This window comes from Sinohyriopsis cumingii, chromosome 5 (assembly GCF_028554795.1).
Source record: "Sinohyriopsis cumingii isolate HCF-2022 chromosome 5, ASM2855479v2, whole genome shotgun sequence".
Classification (NCBI taxonomy): domain Eukaryota; kingdom Metazoa; phylum Mollusca; class Bivalvia; order Unionida; family Unionidae; genus Sinohyriopsis; species Sinohyriopsis cumingii.
The window spans coordinates 36,705,813-36,729,054 of record NC_142965.1 but is presented as its reverse complement, the minus strand read 5'-3'; the positions used below and the strand labels follow the sequence as shown (position 1 = coordinate 36,729,054).

General features: G+C 34.6%; 1 protein-coding gene across 2 annotated transcripts in view; it reads right to left on the bottom strand.

Annotated features, from left to right (window-relative positions):
- The window catches only part of LOC149798944 (uncharacterized), a 36,819-nt gene that overhangs the window by 1,530 nt on the left and 12,047 nt on the right, over nt 1-23,242 (bottom strand). For both annotated transcript variants that reach the window (XM_089957863.1, XM_089957864.1), the window contains exons 2-8: nt 21,010-21,159; nt 16,807-16,931; nt 13,872-13,994; nt 12,940-13,043; nt 6,736-6,808; nt 2,928-2,989; nt 555-608 (exon numbers count right to left, since the gene is read on the bottom strand). In XM_089957863.1, the coding sequence (XP_089813989.1) occupies nt 555-608; nt 2,928-2,989; nt 6,736-6,808; nt 12,940-13,043; nt 13,872-13,994; nt 16,807-16,931; nt 21,010-21,158 (690 nt within the window). In that variant the 5' untranslated portion in view covers nt 21,159. The remainder of the gene's footprint in view (nt 1-554; nt 609-2,927; nt 2,990-6,735; nt 6,809-12,939; nt 13,044-13,871; nt 13,995-16,806; nt 16,932-21,009; nt 21,160-23,242) is intronic.

Below are 23,242 nucleotides of genomic sequence, written 5' to 3'. Positions count from 1 at the left end.
GCATAATACAATTTCTGATGAATTATTTATTTTGATGGAATATTGCATATACCAATCATTAAAAACAGTTCTAAGCTGTACAGCATGTACAACCAAGATACGTTATCGATCTTTTCCATTGCTTTGATGCATGTAAGTCTCAGCCTGGACAAAGGTTACTTATATTTTGGGTTTAAGTGTACAGGATAAAAGCCCAAATGGGCTGGTTGATGGAAGCTAACTGCATATATAAGAGGCAGTACATGCACTAATAAAATTAATGATGACAATACCACAACAGACTGTCGACAAATAAACATGAAAACTTTATCTTCCATGAATTCACCTTAATTATCAACTAGGCATTCATTGAGTTGTATGAAATGGTCTTGTAGATATTTTGTACACACACATATATATATACACACACACATACATATACACACATACATACACGCACACATACATATACACACACACACATAATTACATAACCCTTTCGTCTATAGTAATGGAGGTAAAAAGGAGGAAAATATTGTCTTAATACATTGTGAGCAAACTTAGTGTCACCTTACCTGGTTTATTTCAACCAATTTATGTGTAGGGTGCTTCGATGCAAAGAACTTGTGCTACAATAAAACGATACATGATTTGTTAGCATAAATAAAAACAAAAACTTACCTCAGTTAACATCAGATGGGTGAACATCATCAGAGTTCAGATAAACAAATAAAATTATGCAGGCACTGTGAAGCACCTGCTGCTCCTTTTCAGAAAATAATTATGGCACTTCGAGTTGTGAATACTCATGGTCGAGTGGGTTAAATGGTTAACTGAAAATGAATATTTCTGAATGTGGCAGTCACGGATAGTAGTAGTAGTAGTAGCAGCAACAACAGTGTTAGTAGTAGCAATTGTTATCCTAAACACACAGTATCCTATCATCAGGCAGTCACAGAGCAAAGGTATTACAACTCTTTGGTCTTAAAATAAGTAACAAGAAAAAGCAAAACCCAAAACATTTTGTGAAATTTAGCAAATAATGTATTTCCCTAGAATAGAAAGTGAAACTTTAAAAGGAACTTACAATACTGAGAATTAAATCTGAAACAGTCCTGAAAGTTAAATCACAAATCCAGATGTATAGAGTGTTCCAATTGAATTCTAGTGGTGTTCTGAATGAATTTCAATCTTGAATGATCTGATGTGACAAGTCTTAAAATTTTTGATGTGCCAAAGGTCTTGATGTACTAGAATGATATAATCCAAAATGTATTTAAATGAATTCATGATAATCCAAAAAGTCAGTGAGCATTTTGTAATTCCAATGAATAATTTAAATAAATAAATCCTCCCAAAATACCAAAATATAACTAAACATAACTATAAGACTGATCCCACTAGAAAGATATTATGAAAGGAATGAATAATTCTGATGTAAACAATCTTAATATAAAAACTTAAGACACAATAAGAGGACCAGGATGAGGGACAAAAGTTCATTTGCAAAACATTCTAAGTTATAAACAAGATCAGGTCATTTACAATATTTTTGTTTTAAAAAAACATGGAAAATATTATGTAGACCAGGAATTTCCTGAACTCAGATCCAAGAAAACATTTTTATCTATAAGTGATAATTATCTTAAAATATAATCAACAGTCATAGATATACAGTAGCTTTGTAATGTTATTTACAAAATGACCCATGCAATCACTTATCAGGGACAAAAGTTAAACACACAATATAGATATACTTAATGGGGAACAATTGCTTCCAGGCACCAAGCGAAGGGGTGGGGGTGTTGTCAGGAGATTTTTTTTTGCAGCTCAAACTTTCATAGCATTTTACAGCACCTTAGTGTAATAGGTGCAATTCTTCCCAGAACCTTATATTTAGATGGGAGGATGAGAATGAAGGTTGGCAACAGACATAAAAACTGTTCTATATGAAAAAGTAGTGGTGCCACTTAAGAACATTTCCCCAGGGTGCCTCAACCCCTCGCACCGCCACAGTTGTTGTGATGTCGGGTGAGTGAGTGAGCGAAAGGCCTGGGCAATAAGTCATACAAAACTTGGTATATTTTATTCTTTTCAAAAGATAGTACAAAAAACAAACTCATACTTTAAACGGGTATATTAAAACCAAACTTAAAACCATTCAACATGACATACATTTTACAATGTATGCATATGTGAGAAATCTGATAATTCTAAAAGTTGCACCAATTAAATACCACTCCAATAAAAGCAGAATTAAATTGTACTTGGTTGAAGGTGGGATGTATAATTACAAATCATACTGTAAAAGGATTTCCATCCCTCTAGCAGTACCATTAACATGTTACATGGAATATCGTACTCTTTTAAGCACCTAGTTTGGACCAAACATTGTAACCATCAACTTTTGAGGGCATAAAAATTATATCTCCTCATTTACATGCTTCCTCATTTCCCCACCCAAGCATTTAAAAGCTCTTTCTTTCAGAAAATGTTGACCACTCTCTAATTTAGTTCAGATTTGGTTCTGTTCAATTTACATATTAAGCACAGAAAAGTAAGAGTTCTCATAGCAATTGTCAATTTTTGTAAACAAAAAATAATAATAATTAAAATGCTGTTGAACACTAACTTTAATTCCCAGCTAAGTCTTGTATAAACTACTTTCATTTCTCACAGTGGCTTGCCTCTATATTCTAGGTATTTTTACTGCATAGTAAATAGTCGAATTAACACTTAACACAAGTTTGAACTGATTACAAAGAAATAATTTTTATTGAATTCATATTAAAAGAGAAGAAGTTTTGTAATCATAAATACTATCAGCTAAAAATGAATAGAGTTCATGTTTTTCCTATGCATTATTATCAAAATACCTACTGTGGGAAGGTAACTCCATGATAGACGTAAAACAACTTCGATGATGCTGACATAGTCAATTAACATACCTTTGCTTCTTCAAATGGTATATTCATCTTCTCTGACAGCACTCTGGCTTGCACCTCAAGGACTGAAACATTTATATTTTAGCTGTTTTTTGTATATTTCATTGGTTAGAAAAGAAACAATTTAGATAAAATAATATCATCAATCAAATCATTTTCTTACAAGGAGATATTGAAATTACAAACACATACAATTGAACTAAAGATTCATACAAATAGAACAAACTGACGCAATGTTTAAGGGATAAAATAATATTAATAATGAATAGACAACTTATGGAATATGTTGTTAAATACTTAAGTCACGTTTCTGTAGTTTGTCACTGACCCAATTAGGAACTGTACGGTATCAGTAGAATTCATAATGGTTCCATATGGTGTCAGAAGAGTAAGATTCCATATGGTGTCAAAAGAGTAGGTAAGATTCCATATGGTGTTGAAAGAGTATGTAAGATTCCATATGGTGTTGAAAGAGTATGTAAGATTACATTTAGTGTCAAAAGAGTATGTAATTAGTGTCAGAAACAAAGTACACCATGTGTTCCAATGACGACCCAAATAAGGATATTTTTCAACATTTTAAAAATCACGTTAATTTGAACAAACATGTCTGATATACCTTTTTTCCCAAAAAGTCTTCATAAATTCCAAACTATTTATTTAATATTCCAAAATATGTTTCAAGCTTGTCTGTTTAAAACAGAATAAAATGATCACTGTTCTTGGTAAATTTTTGAAATACTCCAATATTTTGATACCTAATTTATAAATTTATTGCTATGTGTAACATTTTGTTTTTATTTTCATCCACTGTAGCTTGTGCACACATACACACACACACACACACACAAACACACACAAACACGTACAAACACACACAATTATATGAACCTTTGCTATTGCCTACATACAAATCATCTGTTTTTTATCAAGGAATGATATCGAAGAAAAAAACACTGAAATACTCCAATATTTTGATACCTAATTTATAAATTTATTGCTATGTGTAACATTTTGTTTTTATTTTCATCCACTGTAGCTTGTGCACACATACACACACACACACACACACACAAACACACACAAACACGTACAAACACACACAATTATATGAACCTTTGCTATTGCCTACATACAAATCATCTGTTTTTTATCAAGGAATGATATCGAAGAAAAAAACACTGAAATACTCCAATATTTTGATACCTAATTTATAAATTTATTGCTATGTGTAACATTTTGTTTTTATTTTCATCCACTGTAGCTTGTGCACACATACACACACACACACACACACAAACACACACAAACACGTACAAACACACACAATTATATGAACCTTTGCTATTGCCTACATACAAATCATCTGTTTTCTATCAAGGAATGATATCGAAGAAAAAAACACTGAAATACTCCAATATTTTGATACCTAATTTATAAATTTATTGCTATGTGTAACATTTTGTTTTTATTTTCACCCATTGTAGCTTGTGCACACACACACACACACAAACAGGTACAAACACACACAATTATATGAACCTTTGCTATTGCCTACATATAAATCATCTGTTTTTTTATCAAGGAATGATATCGAAGAAAAAAACACTATTTACACTCAAAAGCTGAAGCAAAAAACATTTTTATGGTCTAAACAATGTGGAAACTAAAAATTACATTCAAACATTCTTTCCCAATGATATCCACTCCTAGAGACTGTATTAGTGTTGTAAATAAGTCTGCTTTCTTTGTTGTAAGTATGACCCATAACCATGACAAATTATAATCACACTAGGGCATGAAGTGTGTGTGTGATTTGGATTTTTAACATAGGTTTATCAATTTTTCAGTCATATCGCTATGATGTCTGCAGTGTGGCAGTTTATAGTGATTTCTAGCACTTGGTGCATCATGACGTAGACATGTAGCATCATGTCCGACTCAGTCACATTATCTTGACACCAGGCCAACCAGCCCTAGCACTAACCTTTTAATGCTGATCACCTAGCGAGGAGCTGTTAGTACCATTTTTTTATTAGTCTTTGGTATAACTCAGCCGGTGTTCGAACCCAGTAGGACATGAAACAAGTTTTTTAGAACTTAAAAGTATACATCGATAATTGCATGGCACGTAGAAGTTACAGAATAACAATGCTGGAAAATGAGCTATAATGCAAATGTTAAAATTATACCATATACATGTTTATGACCTAAACTTTGACAAATTTTTTTCTTCCCAAAAAGTGGGATTTTAAATTTGGCCTTTATTTAAAAAGGCTGACAGAATATTTTTTGTGATATCTAGCAAAGACTGCAAAATCACTAAAATTTCTCCACCGCTAAAACTCCTGTTATACGCCACTAAAAGTAATCTGAAGTGATATGGAATAAATGACTGATCAGAATTGCATGCAGTTTATATTCCTTATAAGAAGTAAAATCTCATGATAATTATGGAATGCAGCGGCCCCCATGACCAATGAATACTTTATATTCCTTATAAAGAGTAAAATCTCATGGTAATTATAGACTGCAATGGCCCCTATGACCACTGAATACTTTATATTCCTTATAAGGGGTAAAATCTCATGGCAATTATGGACTGCAATGACCCCTATGACCACTGAATACTTTATATTCCTTATAAAGAGTAAAATCTCATGGCAATTATGGACTGCAATGGTCCCTATGACCACTGAATACTTTATATTCCTTATAAGGGGTAAAATCTCATGGTAATTATGGACTGCAATGGTCCCTATGACCACTGAATACTTTATATTCCTTATAAAGAGTAAAATCTCATGGTAATTATGGACTGCAATGGTCCCTATGACCACTGAATACTTTATATTCCTTATAAAGAGTAAAATCTCATGGTAATTATGGACTGCAATGGTCCCTATGACCACTGAATACTTTATATTCCTTATAAAGAGTAAAATCTCATGGTAATTATAGACTGCAATGGTCCCTATGACCACTGAATACTTTATATTCCTTATAAAGAGTAAAATCTCATGGTAATTATGGACTGCAATGGTCCCTATGACCACTGAATACTTTATATTCCTTATAAAGAGTAAAATCTCGTGGCAATTATGGACTGCAATGGCCCCTTAGAATGACCACTGAATACTTTATATTCCTTATAAGGAGTAAAATCTGATGGCAATTGTGGACTGCAATGGCCCCTATGACCACTGAATACTTTATATTCCTTATAAGGAGTAAAATCTGATGACAATTATGGACTGCAATGGCCCCTATGACCACTGAATACTTTATATTCCTTGTAAGGCGTAAACTCTCATGGCTATTATGGACTGCCATGGCCCCTATCACCACTGAATACTTTATATACCTTATAAGGAGTAAAATATCATGGCAATCATAGACTGCAATGGCCTCTATGATCACTAAATACTTTATATTCCTTATAAAGAGTAAAATCTCATGGCAGTATTGGACTGCAATGGCCCCTATAACCACTGAAAACTTTATATTTCTTTTAAAAAGTCAAATACCATTGTAAATGTGAACAGCAATGGTCCCAAAGTCCACTGGAAACGAAACATCTGTGGCTAGAAAAGTGGATTTTATATAGAGATTTGTTCGTGGAGGTACATCTTTGAAAATAATTTTCTGCTGTCCAAAAAGCTGGCAAAACACTAATGATCTTTCCCCAAGTTTTTTATATGTACACCTTTGGTCTTGCGCAGTAATAATCAAATAATAAAAGCAAAATAAAAGATAGATCAAAATGGATCTAATGTTCAGAGTAGAATGTGCTCTGCCTGAGTTTACATACTTTGAGTATCAGCGAAACCTGGACATATCGCATTGCATGTAACCCCATACTCTGCCGCCTCCAGAGCAACTCCCTGAAATGATAAATGGAAAAGAAAAAGGAATATATAGACTGCTTCACAGCTACAGAGAGAGTTGCTCTAAAGCAAAATTTGTAAAACAGAAGGTGGTGGCTCTATATATTGCTTGTGGATCACAGTGCTGGGTCAAACTTTTCAAGTTAAGATATATATATGTGATTAAAACTGATACATTTCCTAGACTTCATAGGGTAAATTTGTCAAAAGGACCAACAAGCCAATAACTGTTTCTACTTTCTAAGGGCCTCCACAGGGTTTAATATGGCACTGAATAGGGACGCATCTCATATGCCTTAGGAGGTTCTAAAATAATTGTTTGATAACTGATGTACAAACAGCTATCTACACAAACCAATGACAAAAGGAAGATAGTAAAGATTATACATGGTACTGAGCTTATCTGTCCAATGGAATGCACTGTGCTGTCACTACACTGACTGTAATTTTACTGTATGCTGCCAGTGGAATGCACTGTGCTGTCACTACACTGACTGTAATTTTACTGTATGCTGCCAGTGGAATGCACTGTGCTGTCACTACACTGACTGTAATTTTACTGCATGCTGCCAATGGAATGCACTGTGTTGTCACTACACTGACTGTAATTTTACTGTATGCTGCCAGTGGAATGCACTGTGCTGTCACTACACTGACTGTAATTTTACTGCATGCTGTCAGTGGAATGCACTGTGCTGTCACTACACTGACTGTAATTTTACTGTATGCTGCCAGTGGAATGCACTGTGCTGTCACTACACTGACTGTAATTTTACTGTATGCTGCCAGTGGAATGCACTGTGCTGTCACTACACTGACTGTAATTTTACTGTATGCTGCCAGTGGAATGCGTTGTACTATTACTACATTGACTATATTTTTATTGTATGCTGCCAACGGAATGCACCTAACTGTCACTATATTTTTATTGTATTCTGCCAGTGGAATGCATTGTACTGTCAACACTTTGTATTATTTATTGTATTCCGCCACTGAAATGCATTGTACTGTCACTAAATGTTTTTATTTACTGCATGCTGCCAACTGAATGCATTGTACTATCACCATGCTGACTGTATTATTTACTGCATGCTGCCAATTCAATGCATTGTATTATCACCATGCTGACTGTATTATTTACTACATGCTGCCAATTCAATGCATTGTACTATCACCATGATGACTGTATTATTTACAGCATGCTGCCAATTGAATGCATTGTAATTTCACCATGCTGACTGTATTATTTTTTGTACTCTGCAAATTGAATGCATTGTACTATCACCATGCTGACTGTATTATTTACTACATGCTGCCAACAGAATGCATTGTAATTTCACCATGCTGACTGTATTATTTTTTGTACTCTGCAAATTGAATGCATTGTACTATCACCATGATGACTGTATTATTTACTGCATGCTGCCAAATGAATGCATTGTACTATCACCATGCTGACTGTATTATTTACTGCATGCTGCCAAATGAATGCATTGTACTATCACCATGCTGACTGTATTATTTACTGCGTGCTGCCAATTCAATGCATTGTACTATCACCATGATGACTGTATTATTTACAGCATGCTGCCAATTGAATGCATTGTACTATCACCATGCTGACTGTATTATTTACTGCATGCTGCCAACTGAATGCATTGTACTATCACCATGCTGACTGTATTATTTACTGCATGCTGCCAACAGAATGCATTGTAATTTCACCATGCTGACTGTATTATTTTTTGTACTCTGCAAATTTAATGCATTGTACTATCATCATGCTGACTGTATTATTTACTGCATGCTGCCAATTGAATGCATTGTACTGTTATCATGCTGACTGTATTATTTACTGCATTCTGCCAATCGAAAGCATTGTACTATCATCATGCTGACTGTATTATTTACTGCATGCTGCCAATTGAATACATTGTACTATCACCATGCTGACTGTATTATTTACTGCATGCTGCCAATCAAAAGCATTGTAATATCATCATGCTGACTGTATTATTTACTGCATGCTGCCAATCGAAAGCATTGTACTATCACCACACTGACTGTATTATTTACTGCGTGCTGCCAATTCAATGCATTGTAATTTCACCATGCTGACTGTATTATTTACTGCATGCTGCCAGTTCAATGCATTGTACTATCACCATGCTGACTGTATTATTTACTGCATGCAACCAATTGAATGCATTGTGCTATCACCACGCTGACTGTATTATTTACTGCATGCTGCCAACAGAATGCATTGTAATTCCACCATGCTGACTCTATTATTTTTTGTACTCTGCAAATTGAATGCATTGTGCTATCACCATGCTGACTGTATTATTTATTGCATGCTGCCAGTCTAATGCATTGTACTGTCATCACGCTGACTGTATTATTTACTGCATGCTGCCAATTGAATGCATTGTACTATCACCATGCTGACTGTTTTATTTACTGCATGCTGCCAATCGAAAGCATTGTACTGTCATCACGCTGACTGTATTATTTACTGCATGATGCCAACTGAATGCACTGTACTATCACCATGCTGACTGTATTATTTTTTGTACTCTGCCAATTGAATGCATTGTACTATCCCATGCTGACTGTATTATTTACTGCATGCTGCCAATTGAAAGCATTGTACTGTCATCACGCTGACTGTATTATTTACTGCATGCTGCCAATTGAATGCACTGTACTATCACCATGCTGACTGTATTATTTACTGCATGCTGCAAATTTAATGCATTGTACTATCACCATGCTGACTGTATTATTTTTTGTACTCTGTCAATTGAATGCATTGTACTATCACCATGCTGACTGTATTATTTACTGCATGCTGCCAATCGAAAGCATTGTACTGTCATCACGCTGACTGTATTATTTACTGCATGCTGCCAATTGAATGCATTGTACTATCACCATGCTGACTGTATTATTTACTGCATGCTGCCAATTGAATGCATTGTACTGTCATCACGCTGACTGTATTATTTACTGCATGCTGCCAATTGAATGCATTGTACTGTCATCACGCTGACTGTATTATTTACTGCATGCTGCCAATCGAATGCATTGTAATTTCACCACGCTGACTGTATTATTTTTTGTACTCTGCAAATTAAATTCATTGTACAATCACCATGCTGACTGTATTATTTATTGCATGCTGCCAATTGAATGCATTGTACTATCACCATGCTGACTGTATTATTTATTGCATGTTGCCAATTCAATGCATTGTACTATCACCATGTGACTGTATTATTGACTGCATGCTGCCAATTGAATGCATTGTACTATCACCATGTGACTGTTTTATTGACTGCATGCTGCCAATTGAATGCATTGTACTATCACCATGCTGACTGTATTATTTATTGCATGCTGCCAGTCGAATGCATTGTACTATCACCATGCTGACTGTATTATTTATTGCATGCTGCCAGTCGAATGCATTGTACTATCACCATGCTGACTGTATTATTTATTGCATGCTGCCAATTGAATGCATTGTACTATCACCATGCTGACTGTATTATTTTTTGCATGCTGCCAGTCGAATGCATTGTACTATCACCATGCTGACTGTATTATTTTTTGTACTCTGCAAATGGAATGCATTGTAATTTCACCATGCTGGCTGCATTATTTACTGCATGCTGCCAATCGAATGCATTGTACTGTAATCATGCTGACTGTATTATTTACTGCATGCTGCCAATTGAATGCATTGTACTATCACCATGCTGACTGTATTATTTATTGCATGCTGCCAATTGAATGCATTGTACTATCACCATGCTGACTGTATTATTTTTTGTACTCTGCCAATTGAATGCATTGTACTATCACCATGCTGGCTGCATTATTTACTGCATGCTGCCAATCGAATGCATTGTACTGTAATCACGCTGACTGTATTATTTACTGCATGCTCAGCAGCCAATTTAATGCATTGTACTATCACCATGCTGACTGTATTATTTACTGTATGCTGCCAATGGAATGCCTTGTAATTTCACCACGCTGACTGTATTATTTTTTGTACTCTGCAAATTGAATGCATTGTACTATCACCATGCTGACTGTATTATTTACTGCATGCTGCCAACAGAATGCATTGTACTGTCATCACGCTGAATGTATTATTTACTGATGCTGCCAATTGAATGCATTGTACTATCACTATGCTGACTATATTATTTACTGCACGCTGCCAACTGAATGCATTGTACTGTCATCACGCTGAATGTATTATTTTTTGTACTCTGCCAATCGAATGCATTGTACAATCACCATGCTGACTGTATTATTTACTGCACGCTGCCAGTTGAATGCATTGTACTGTAATCATGCTGACTGTATTATTTACTGCATGCTGCCAATTGAATGCATTGTACTATCACCATGCTGAATGTATTATTTTTTGTACTCTGCCAACCTAATGCATTGCACTATCACCATGCTGACTGTATTATTTACTGCATGCTGCCAATGGAATGCATTGTACTATCACCATGCTGACTGTATTATTTACTGCATGCTGCCAATGGAATGCATTGTACTATCACCATGCTGACTGTATTATTTACTGCATGCTGCCAATGGAATGCATTGTACTGTTACTTCATAAACTGTATTATATACTGTATACTGCAGTCACAGCCTTCTTTGTTCTATTACGTCAACCCCAGGCCCGGCCCTAAGGCAGGGCAAACGAGGCAACCGCCTTGAGCCCTGCACTTCCAGGAAATCAACTCCGCATGCATTTTTGGGGCTTGGGGCCCCACTCATTGCTTTTGCTGCCTTGGGCCCGGCATAATGCCTTTGGCCCCACACATCCTAGGGCCAGGCCTGGTCAACCCAAACAACATCAATAGAACTGTGTAAGAAGGAAGAGCATTGTAGATACGATACATATATACATCTTATAAAGTAAATCCTTTGATGCTATGATATTTCTTACAGCAATGTTTGTGTCTGCTAATGACTTATTGCCACAGTTTTCTTGTAGTATAAACACGCCACTGGAAAATGGCGCTTGAGTGCGCCTTATGACCTATATCATAGTCTGTATAGAACATTGCGATGCACTTCTGTTTAGTAAGTTGGTATGGTAATGAAGATGTTTTGCGAAGCTTTAAATCATCAATGAATGTGAGATTTTAAAATACCCATCTCTAAATGATTCCAATGATTCCAATGATACCTTTGTAAGCCTAACTAGACAAACTTACCTTTGTAAGCCCAACTAGACAAACTTACCTTTGTAAGCCCAAGTAGACAAACTTACCTTTGTAAGTCCAACTAGACAAACTTACCTTTGTAAGCCCAACTAGACAAACTTACCTTTGTAAGTCCAAGTAGACAAACTTACCTTTGTAAGTCCAACTAGACAAACTTACCTTTGTAAGTCCAACTAGACAAACTTACCTTTGTAAGCCCAACTAGACAAACTTACCTTTTTGTAAGTCCAACTAGACAAACTTACCTTTGTAAGTCCAACTAGACAAACTTACCTTTTTGTAAGTCCAACTAGACAAACTTACCTTTGTAAGTCCAACTAGACAAACTTACCTTTGTAAGCCCAACTAGACAAACTTACCTTTGTAAGTCCAACTAGACAAACTTACCTTTGTAAGCCCAACTAGACAAACTTACCTTTGTAAGTCCAAGTAGACAAACTTACCTTTGTAAGTCCAACTAGACAAACTTACCTTTGTAAGTCCAACTAGACAAACTTACCTTTGTAAGCCCAACTAGACAAACTTACCTTTTTGTAAGTCCAACTAGACAAACTTACCTTTGTAAGCCCAACTAGACAAACTTACCTTTGTAAGCCCAACCAGACAAACTTACCTTTGTAAGTCCAACTAGACAAACTTACCTTTGTAAGTCCAACTAGACAAACTTACCTTTGTAAGTCCAACTAGACAAACTTACCTTTGTAAGCCCAACTAGACAAACTTACCTTTTTGTAAGTCCAACTAGACAAACTTACCTTTGTAAGTCCAACTAGACAAACTTACCTTTGTAAGCCCAAGTAGACAAACTTACCTTTGTAAGTCCAACTAGACAAACTTACCTTTGTAAGCCCAAGTAGACAAACTTACCTTTGTAAGTCCAACTAGACCAGCTTTGGCAGCACTATAAGGAGCCTTGCCCGATGCGCTGATGACAGCCATTTGGGAAGCTGTGTTGATGATGCGTCCCCATCCTAAAGAAAGTTTTAGTTATTATTTAACAGTTAATCTATTGACATTGAAGGCAAGGAGAGAGACAGACAGACAGACAGAGAGAGACAGAGAATTTGATGAACAGATGAAGAGAAAGGCAGAGATTAGAGGGACATAATGAGTACAGCAAGTATTATTTACGTCATATTTTGCAATATATCTGCATATCACCTGACATTTCCTGCAATATTTTCAATAATGCACATCTTCATTCCAAAAGCACCTTAGTATATCTGTCATAAAACTAAAAATATTTTCACTGGCTTTTTAGGAGAAAACCTCGACAGATTTTATCATTTGATCAGGCTCATAGCACCTTTGTTTTCATGCTCATGACGTTAATGAAATAAGTTTTACTAAGCAATGCTTTCAAACCATGATAATTGTTCAGACTGTCTTAACTAAAATTTAAACTTACTTAAGACTGCATCTTAAACTTTATATAAAATTAACACTTATATCACAATGCATCTTAAATTTTATTTAAAATTTACACTTATGTAGGATCATGTCTTTAATTTGATATAAAATTAATACTTCCGTAAGAATTCATCTTTAATTTGATATAAAACTGACACTTACGTAAGAATGCATCTTTAATTTGATATCAAACTGGCACTTCCATAAGAATTCGTCTTTAATTTGATATAAATTTTACACTTACATAAGATTCTGTCTTAAATTTTTTATTAAGTTAACACTTACATAGGAGTGCATCTTTGACTTTATATAAAGTTAACACTTACGCAGAATTGTGTCTTAAATCTTATATAAAATTAACACTTACGTAAGATACTCTATATCCATACCTTTCTTCTTCATATACGGTAGAAAATGCCGTATAAGGTGGAAAGGGGCTGTCAGAGTGATTGCCATCATTTCATCCCATTTTTCTACTGGATATTCATCAATGGGAGCTACGTGTTGTATGCCTGAAAACAGAATTAACCTGCTAAAAAGAACTCCTACACAGCATGAACAGCTCAAATTTAAACCTCTTTAGTTTAAAACCTATTTATTTTGCAATGAATCAAAGTATATACTCTAAGAATTGGATCTGGAAACAAATTTATCTTACATTTTACAATCAGCATGTATTACATATGGAGTAATTAAACATATGTATAGTCAGTATGTGTTACATATGCAGGAATTAAACATCAGTCAGCATTCACTACATATGGAGTAATTAAACATATGTACAGTCATCATTCACTACATTTGGAGTAATTAAACATATGTACAGTCAGCATTCACTACATATGGAGTAATTAAACATGTACAATCAGCATTCGCTACATATGGAATAATGAAACATATGTACAGTCAACATTCACTACATATGGAGTAATTAAAAATGTACAGTCAGCATTCACTACATATGAAGTAATTAAACATATGTACAGTCTGCATTTGCCACATATGGAGCAACTAAACATATGTACAGTCAGCAATCGCTACATATGGAGTAATTAAACATATGTACAATCAGCATTTGCTACATATGGAGTAATTAAAAATGTAGTCAGCATGTCTTACATATGGAGTAATGAAACATATGTACAAATCAGCATGTGTTACATATGGAGTAATTAAACATATGTACAGTTAGCATGCATTACATATGGAGTAATTAGACATAAGTACAGTCAGACATGTATTATATATGGAGTAATTTAACATATGTACAATCAGCATGCATTACATATGGAGTAACGAAACATGTATAATCAGTATGCATTACATATGGAGTAATTAGACATAATTAAAGTCAGACATGTATTATATATGGAGTAATTTAACATATGTACAATCAGCATGCATTACGTATGGAGTAATGAAACATGTATAATCAGTATGCATTACATATGGAGTAATTAAACATATGTACAGTTAGCATGCATTACATATGGAGTAATTAAACATGTACAGTCAGCATGTGTTACATATGGAGTAATTAAACATATGTGCAATCAGCATGCATTAAATATTGAGCAACTGAACAAATATACAATCAGAATGCATTACATGTGGAGTAATTAAACATATGTACAATCAGCATGCATTAAATATGAAGTAATTAAACATATACAGTCAGCATACATCATATATGGAGTATTAAAACATGTACTAGCTGCATGCATTACATATGGAGTAATTAAACATGTACAGTCAGCATGCATTACATATGGAGTAATTAAATATATGTACAGTCAGCATGTATTACATATGGAGTAATTAGATATATGTACAGTCAGCATGCATTTTATATGGAGTATTAAAACATATGTACTAAATGCATGCATTACCTATGGAGTAATTAAACATGTACAATCAGCATGCATTACATATGGAGTAATTAAACATATGCACAATCAGCATGCATTATATATGGAGAAATTAAACACATGTACAGTCAGCATGCATTACAAATGGAGGAATTAGACATATGTACAGTCAGTCATGCACAGGTTTTATCAAATTACACAGTTTGTAATGTACAAAATTCATATGTTTTTTTTGTAACACATGAAGAATATTAAAAACAGGTTGAAATTTACTTGCTATATGTTGATTTCAGATAACCATACACAACCTTGTCAATACAGTGCTTAACGAAGAAAACAACCCAATAACAACAGAAAAACAGGATTGTAAAAGAGTGAGTGGATGACAAAGAATTATTTTTTTGTAGTAATATGTACTATATATATATATATATATATATATATATATATATATATATATATATATATATATATATATATATATATATATATATATATATGGAGCAACTATAGATTAACTACGTTCAGAGCATCTATAGAAACATGTCAGTACACATCAGTAGAGTTAATATTATATAAATTAGTTTTAAAATGGTTAACAAATTAGTAAATAAAAGATTTCTAGCGTTGCTTCTGAATAATCATGAAGAACAAAATTAATGTAAATCTTGTATATACTGAGCGTTAAAAATCTGAAACCAGCATTGTATGTCTGTTAGTTTGGGATTTCGCTAAGAAAACCAACTGAAGTACGTCTAAACAGTAATAATTTTTGTAGAATTTAAAAATAATAATTTCAGCATATCTGCCATAAATCTTTATCAAAAAATATTCTTTATTTTCTACTTACAAGCTCTCTAATATGCTTTCTTGGAGCGCTTGGGGAGTGGGATTTTTAATATGCGTACCGGACCACTTGTCCACAAACAGACAACACATAACTTTTTTCCATGTCATCCATATCACACTGCCGCGACATGAATTTCTTCATCCCGTTATTTGAATGCCCGTTCATCAGGTTTTAAGATAAGAATATTGATATCAGACACAACACTACACCATTGCAACACACACACACACACACACACACACATATATATATATATATATATATATATATATATATATATATATATATATATATATATATATATATGGGTTCATTAAGGGTTATACTTTAACATTATTTTTATAAAAAACATTTACCTTTAAAAATATTATGACATATAATCCTAACTTATTCTTCTTTTAGCTATATTCACAAATAAGAACTTAACGGTTACGCGTTTTACTGATTTTTTTAAGATTTTGTTTATATCTGGTTATAGTTCTGACCGTCGTGATGAATGTAGAGAAAGTCCATAAGGAGGCAACACTGGTTTATATATAAAAATATATTTGGAACAATATTATGTAAGGTATTGTGTTACCCATCCAACAATATAAACTGCAGCACCTGCATTATTTATAAGGATATCTATTCCGTCGGGATACATTTCCGTCACTGTCTCACACAGCTGTCGTATGGAATTCGGATCCCTTAAATCACCAGGTACAAAATTTACCTTCACAGTGTAAGAGCTGGAATGGACAATAAATGTTTTTGTAAATAGCACACTCAGATCAACGTTAGTATAGTACGTAATGCCCATATATTGTAAACGAATATACATCGAAATCATCGCAAATATCTGTACTTTAGGTTGGATCACCCTCTAGATTACTTCGATAACCATAACTAATGTAACATCTCGTGGTCTTCAGTTTGCTAATTATCCTCGTCAAGCAACATGCCAGCTATAACAGCCATATCTTAACTGGTGTAGACGGAGTTAAGGTTATGAAAAGAACCCACTGGCGGACTGACTGACTTGTTCTCAAAAAACTATTTTTCTTCATATATGAACAATTATCAAGATTTCTTCTGAGTTCGTGCTGAAAATAATCTTTCAAAAAAAAACGTTAAGCTTTTTATTTGAAGGTAATTATTCAGTTTTACAAATCCTTGTTTGTTTGTCTTTGAACAGGCTGACAGCTAAACGCAATAAATATCATTACGTTGCAAACTCTGTATACCTGCCCTAACATTGAAGCACGCGCCACCAGCATTCTTGGGCAAATGAAGACATGTTGACGTGACGGTTCACAAGATTTGCTTCGAAGCAAGTTAGCTGAAAAAATATTATCACCGAATATTATCTCATTTTAAGTATACTTCTTTTATTGGCAGTCTCGTTTTAGATTTTGTAAAACCGGCGCTGATTTAAGTCCGACATTGTTTTCATTCTACATCAAATATCAAGTAAATCAACATAAGCGTCAGAAGTTTATTAATAGTTCCAAGCGTAATCACGAACCCCTTTTTAGTAGAGAAAAAAAAAATATTTGCTACACTGCAAAATAACCGAGTAAAGTCGAATAAGTACTCACTGAGTTATCTAAGTTCATCTTTGATATGCACATATTAAAGCTGGCTTTGTGGGAACTTGAATCATCGTTGCTATATACTTATTTATGAACAATTTCTGGGACCTTGGATCATCGTTGCTACATACATATTAAATCCTACCGTGAGGGACATTGACTAATGTATGTATATAAAAGCCTACTTCGTGAGGACCATGTCTGTTTTTACTTCCACGCATTTACCTGTTATCTAAAATAAAAGTTATCACTCTTCTGTAAATTTGTTAAAAGCATAAGAAAAATATCGTAATTTAGAAGTCGTTCTGAGGGATCAATTAAAAAAGTTACGTTCTTAGCTGTCAAGATTTTCACTCTTAGAGGTAAGACGGTCGTAATAACATAAAATTGATTTAGAGAAAGACAAATTCATTTTAGTCAATAAAAAATTATAACTTCCAAAAATAATGCATTTCTTTTTCATGTCAGTATTTAAAATTGTGCAATTACTGACACCACACAGCAGGTGGTCATATACAAAGTGGTGCTATGTAAAGCATGTTGGCAGGTGGTAATAGACAAAATAATGTTATTCAAGATAGTTGGCAGGTGGTCATACATAAAGTATTTTTATTGACCTAGAAATCGATGAGCCATAATGACATCTGTTAATTTATGTAAATTTATGCAAGCGCAAATTATATTCCAGATATTTAATTGTTATAATTGTAATTATAAGCTATAAGGCAAATTTAGAAAATGTTTTAAAAAAATCTGTCGGCTGCAAAAGATAATTTATTTGTGCATGGCTGTCTTTTTCTAGTATTCTTGGTTTAAACTGTTTGGTTTCAATGCTCTAAGGCGGCGTATCCAGTAAGATTTCTTTTCTTTCCTGGTTTCGGAACTCTAGTTGGGGTTGTGAACAATTGCAAAAAAGTGTTATATCACTGAAAGTGTGGCCAGGGGAGGAGAACTGTTCTGCGACCGGACTTCTGTACAGCTTCTTTGTCATCCAATCAGATATATGAAGGTTGATCCTTTTGTGTAGATTTTCAGTTTCTCCGACATACTGAAGGCTACAGATCTTACATGTGATGAGATAAATTAAATTATCTGTTTTGCACGTTTGCTTAATAGCCTATAACTACTAAAATCACAATGAAATATCCGGGATATAATTTGCGCTTGCATAAATTTACATAAAATAACATGTTATGGGTCATCGATTTCTAGGTCAATAAAAATATTTTCCAGCATCGCAACAAGTTGAAACAAACTAGTTCAAACCTAATAATAAATGTAAAGGTTTAATTCCTGTAGAAACAGCCATGTGAAGTTTTGCAAACACAACATTTTTTCTGTTTCATTTTTGTTTTGTCTATGTTTTATATTTGGCTTTGAAAAAGACTCATTAGGAGTCGAAAGCGCTCAGGATCGTTATAACCTAGTTTTGCACTGTTCATTGTCAGTTTATTGCATATATATATATATATATATATATATATATATATATATATATATATATATATATATATATATATACATATACACACACATATATATGTATGTAAAATTCTCCAGAACATATATTCAATTGCAGGAGATGATCCGGGGTGGGGAAGCGGAGCTGGCGCATCCTCCATGTGAGCACGAAACAAATGAAACGTTTCCTATAATAAGTTTACTTTACATTTAGATTATTAAAATTATGCCCTCGAAATGCTTAAAATGCTACAGCTATAGAATATATCACACTACAGGTTCCCCAGTTTTCAAAGACTTCTCGTTTTCTTTCCTTCTTTTGTTCTTAATTTTATCTAAATGTCTGTCAAAATTATCTCGGTAACACCGTCAAAACACACACACACACACACACACACACACACACACACAGACACACACACCCCGAACCGTATTTGATACAGCATAATCGTTAGAATAAATTCGCACGCGTCCTATTCTTGGAATATATTTGTAAATGTTGAACATAGTACGTACATGTAGAATATAATAGCTTCCTTTTTTGTCTGCATATTGAATTTCCATATTATCTGCACAAAGAAAACCAAGTGGCTCGCTGCTGGTATTTTTTAGTCATCACTCTAATGTAACTATAACAAGCATGCAATGAGAAAGTTTGCTATATACACTATTTGTCCAACCAGAAGGCTGGATAAACTGATAATTGTCCATGATAAAAAGTGCCGAATTGCTGTGTCAAGCATCATGTAAATATGAAATTGTTAAGACATTCAGAGATCAATTAACTCCTAGTGCGCAGGTCATGATAAAACACTTGTTTACAGAAATGTCATGGACGCTATTTTTATGATGGAAACAATGTAACACATATTGTCATTAAATATAAATGTCACAGAATTACTGACGCCACATTATATAATGGGGTCATATTTTCATTTCGGTAACTTATTTTTGAACCTTAGTATTATCTACTTTACCTGACCCATTTATGGATTATGTTAAAACTTGCACAATGTCAAGTGACACAGACATGCAACAGCGGACATGCCGTCAATTCATCGGTATGAGCCAATAGAAAGACGACGACGACGACGATGATAATGATGATGATGACCGTGAAAGAGGATTTAAAGATGGTGCGAATACTCCTAATGAAGATGATCATAAGGACGTTAATGATGATGAGGGAGGAGAAGGAGAAGGACGAGGAAGTAGCTGACAGTCTTGAGGGCGATAAGGACGACGATGATTATCAAGGAGGAAGAAGCTGCTGATAACGATGACAGAGGAGTATGTACTACATAGAGTGGCCAATGTTTCACATATAGTCATCCTAAAAATTAGTTTCCCGTTTCGACCAGAGAATACATCCTCACAGAGGCGCGCACGCGTGTGTGTGTGTGTGTGTGCGTGCGTGCGTGCATGTGTGTGTGAGTGTGTTTTGAAAACAATTGAAATACTGTCACCATGCTTTGAGGAATAAGTCACCATTATGTTAAGATGAAGATTTGAACAAAGTACTTCCAATTCCCGATGGAATCAAAAACGTTTTCAACTGCTGCCACCCATGAAAACTTTAGCAATTAGGTTTTGTCCAACGTTGAGGATACATGATTCATATGCAAATACATATACAGTATAAATGGATGTCCAGTACAATTAAACACAACATTGAACGAAGAAATGTAATTATTCATTTCACTTTTATTTAAGTTTTAACTTTTATTTAATTTATTGTTCAAATGATCTAACATTCATTCTATCATTATCTCACCTTTGAAATTCTTGAATTATTTTGTCTATTGATTGTTGGTCCCCAAGACCTGTCAGAACTATATAGCATCCGTTCTCAGCCAATCGTCGTGCGATACCAAGACCTATCCCACTAGTGGACCCGGTAACCAATGCAATCTTTCCATACATTCTAAAAATATAAGACAGAAAAATATAAAAGGGATATACTGATTTTGACACACACACACACACACACACACAAATAGATGAATCGATTGTTTTTAGATGTTTTTACGTGGAGATTTTGAATATCAACTACTACTACGAAATAGTGTTTCTGAAATAGCTTGGAGTTACCTACCTTGAAGATATTTATTTTCCACACACCCTCTCACTTTATTATTTGTTATTAAACGTAGCTTTGTGTTAAGCAGATAATTATCTACGTACACAAAACGACAAGGTAAGGGGATACTAAATAACATACACGTGAGGAAAACAATAAATATTTACGTTTTGGAACAGAGAAGAACTATCCAAAGTAAAGGATAGGTCTAAACCAAAAACTGCAACAACAAAACGTAACTACATGTATAGTCGATGAATAGCTTTGAGTTTTGATGCAAGCTATCAGTACTATAGTTCATTCACCACATTAGGACTCATGGTACTAATTCAGTTCCCATAGTAAACTTATGTAAACACAATGACATTAAAAATTAAATAACTTAAACTTTTTGAGTGCTCATGATCAAACCTATATTTAACAGTATAGATGAAACCTGGATGTCAGCTTCTGTGTTGAAGAAAGGATATGAGCCGCGACATTTTCTGGACCTGCATGTGTTTGAAACATGTGCTTTGAATTCCGCACCAATGAGTCAGGTGGTAACGGAAAGTAAAATTTTGGTAAAAGTATCTTTTGACAGCTTATCCTATCTGCAATTTTTAAACAAATATAGACAAAATTGTATTGATACAATTTTGGTACTTTTAAAGACTTGACCTTAAAATGTCTTAGAAATGCTGTCCATATCTCAGGATGTGTAATTTACTAATACTGCCATTTTGGTTTTAATTAGACGAAGCAAACTTTGGATAATTAATAACGGATCTGTTCGTACCTGTTCATATGAAATAGAGACATAAACAACGAATACACGCTTGTAATTAGAATCGATAACCAATTAAGTAATTAGAACTTATAACCTTGATGCAACGCCAGGCTTGATGAATGAATCTGAGAGCGGCACGTCCCCAAAACAACCACCACCCACCCCATGATTCAGCATAGAAGAAACGCTATGCAAAACAAAATATCAATAATAAAAAAGAAGAGGAAAGACAGTAAGAGAGAAACAACCACACATCCAAACCTAGACAACAGTTAAAAACAAAGTGTGTGTGTGTGTGTGTGTGTGTGATTTTGGATTTTTAACGTAGCTTTGACAATGTTTTAGTCATATAGCTATGATGTCTGCATTGTGACCGTTTAAAGTGATGTCTAGTACTGGGGCATGATGCAGCAGATATGTAGCATCATGTCCCCCCAGTTACATTATCCTGACACCAGGCCGAACAGTCCTAGCACTAACCTCTTAACCAAGTGAGGCAGCTGTTCAGGCCGGCCCTATGATGTGCACGGCCCAAGGCAGCAAGCGATGAGCGGGGCCCCCAAGCCAACAAAAAAAAGTGCATTGCGGAGTTGATTTCCTGAAAGCGCGGGGCCCAAAGCGGTTGCCTCATTCGCCTTGCCCTAGGACCGGGCATGCAGCTGTAGTACCATTTGTATCAGTCCTTGGTATGACTCGGCCGGGGTTTGAACCCGCGATCTCAAACCACTAGACCTTCTGAGCGGTCATTAAAAACAAGGAGACGAAGTTGGACCGATTCATGGTCTTGAGCAGAAGAAATACAGCACTGTACTACTTTGAAGTGCCTCTTTTACTTCGGGTCAGCTGTCGTTACCATTTTAAGTGATATGCTAATATTTTGCATCTGGATTTTACATCCCTGATAGAAATAAGACCTCGCAGAAAAAAGATAACAAGGTTTTGTATAACAGGAAAAACTGGCTGAAGCACTACCACTACTATTGCTACTACTATTACGAAAAGTTAGAACCCTCACACTCACACCGAAGGCTGAACAGCAGACTGGTAGCTAAAATGTTGATCATAACAAGAAGCATATATCAAATGGACTTGAAGCGTAACTTAATCAGATGCAAAGTCGTCGTCTTTGGTGTCAAGACGCATTTCTTAAACACGTGT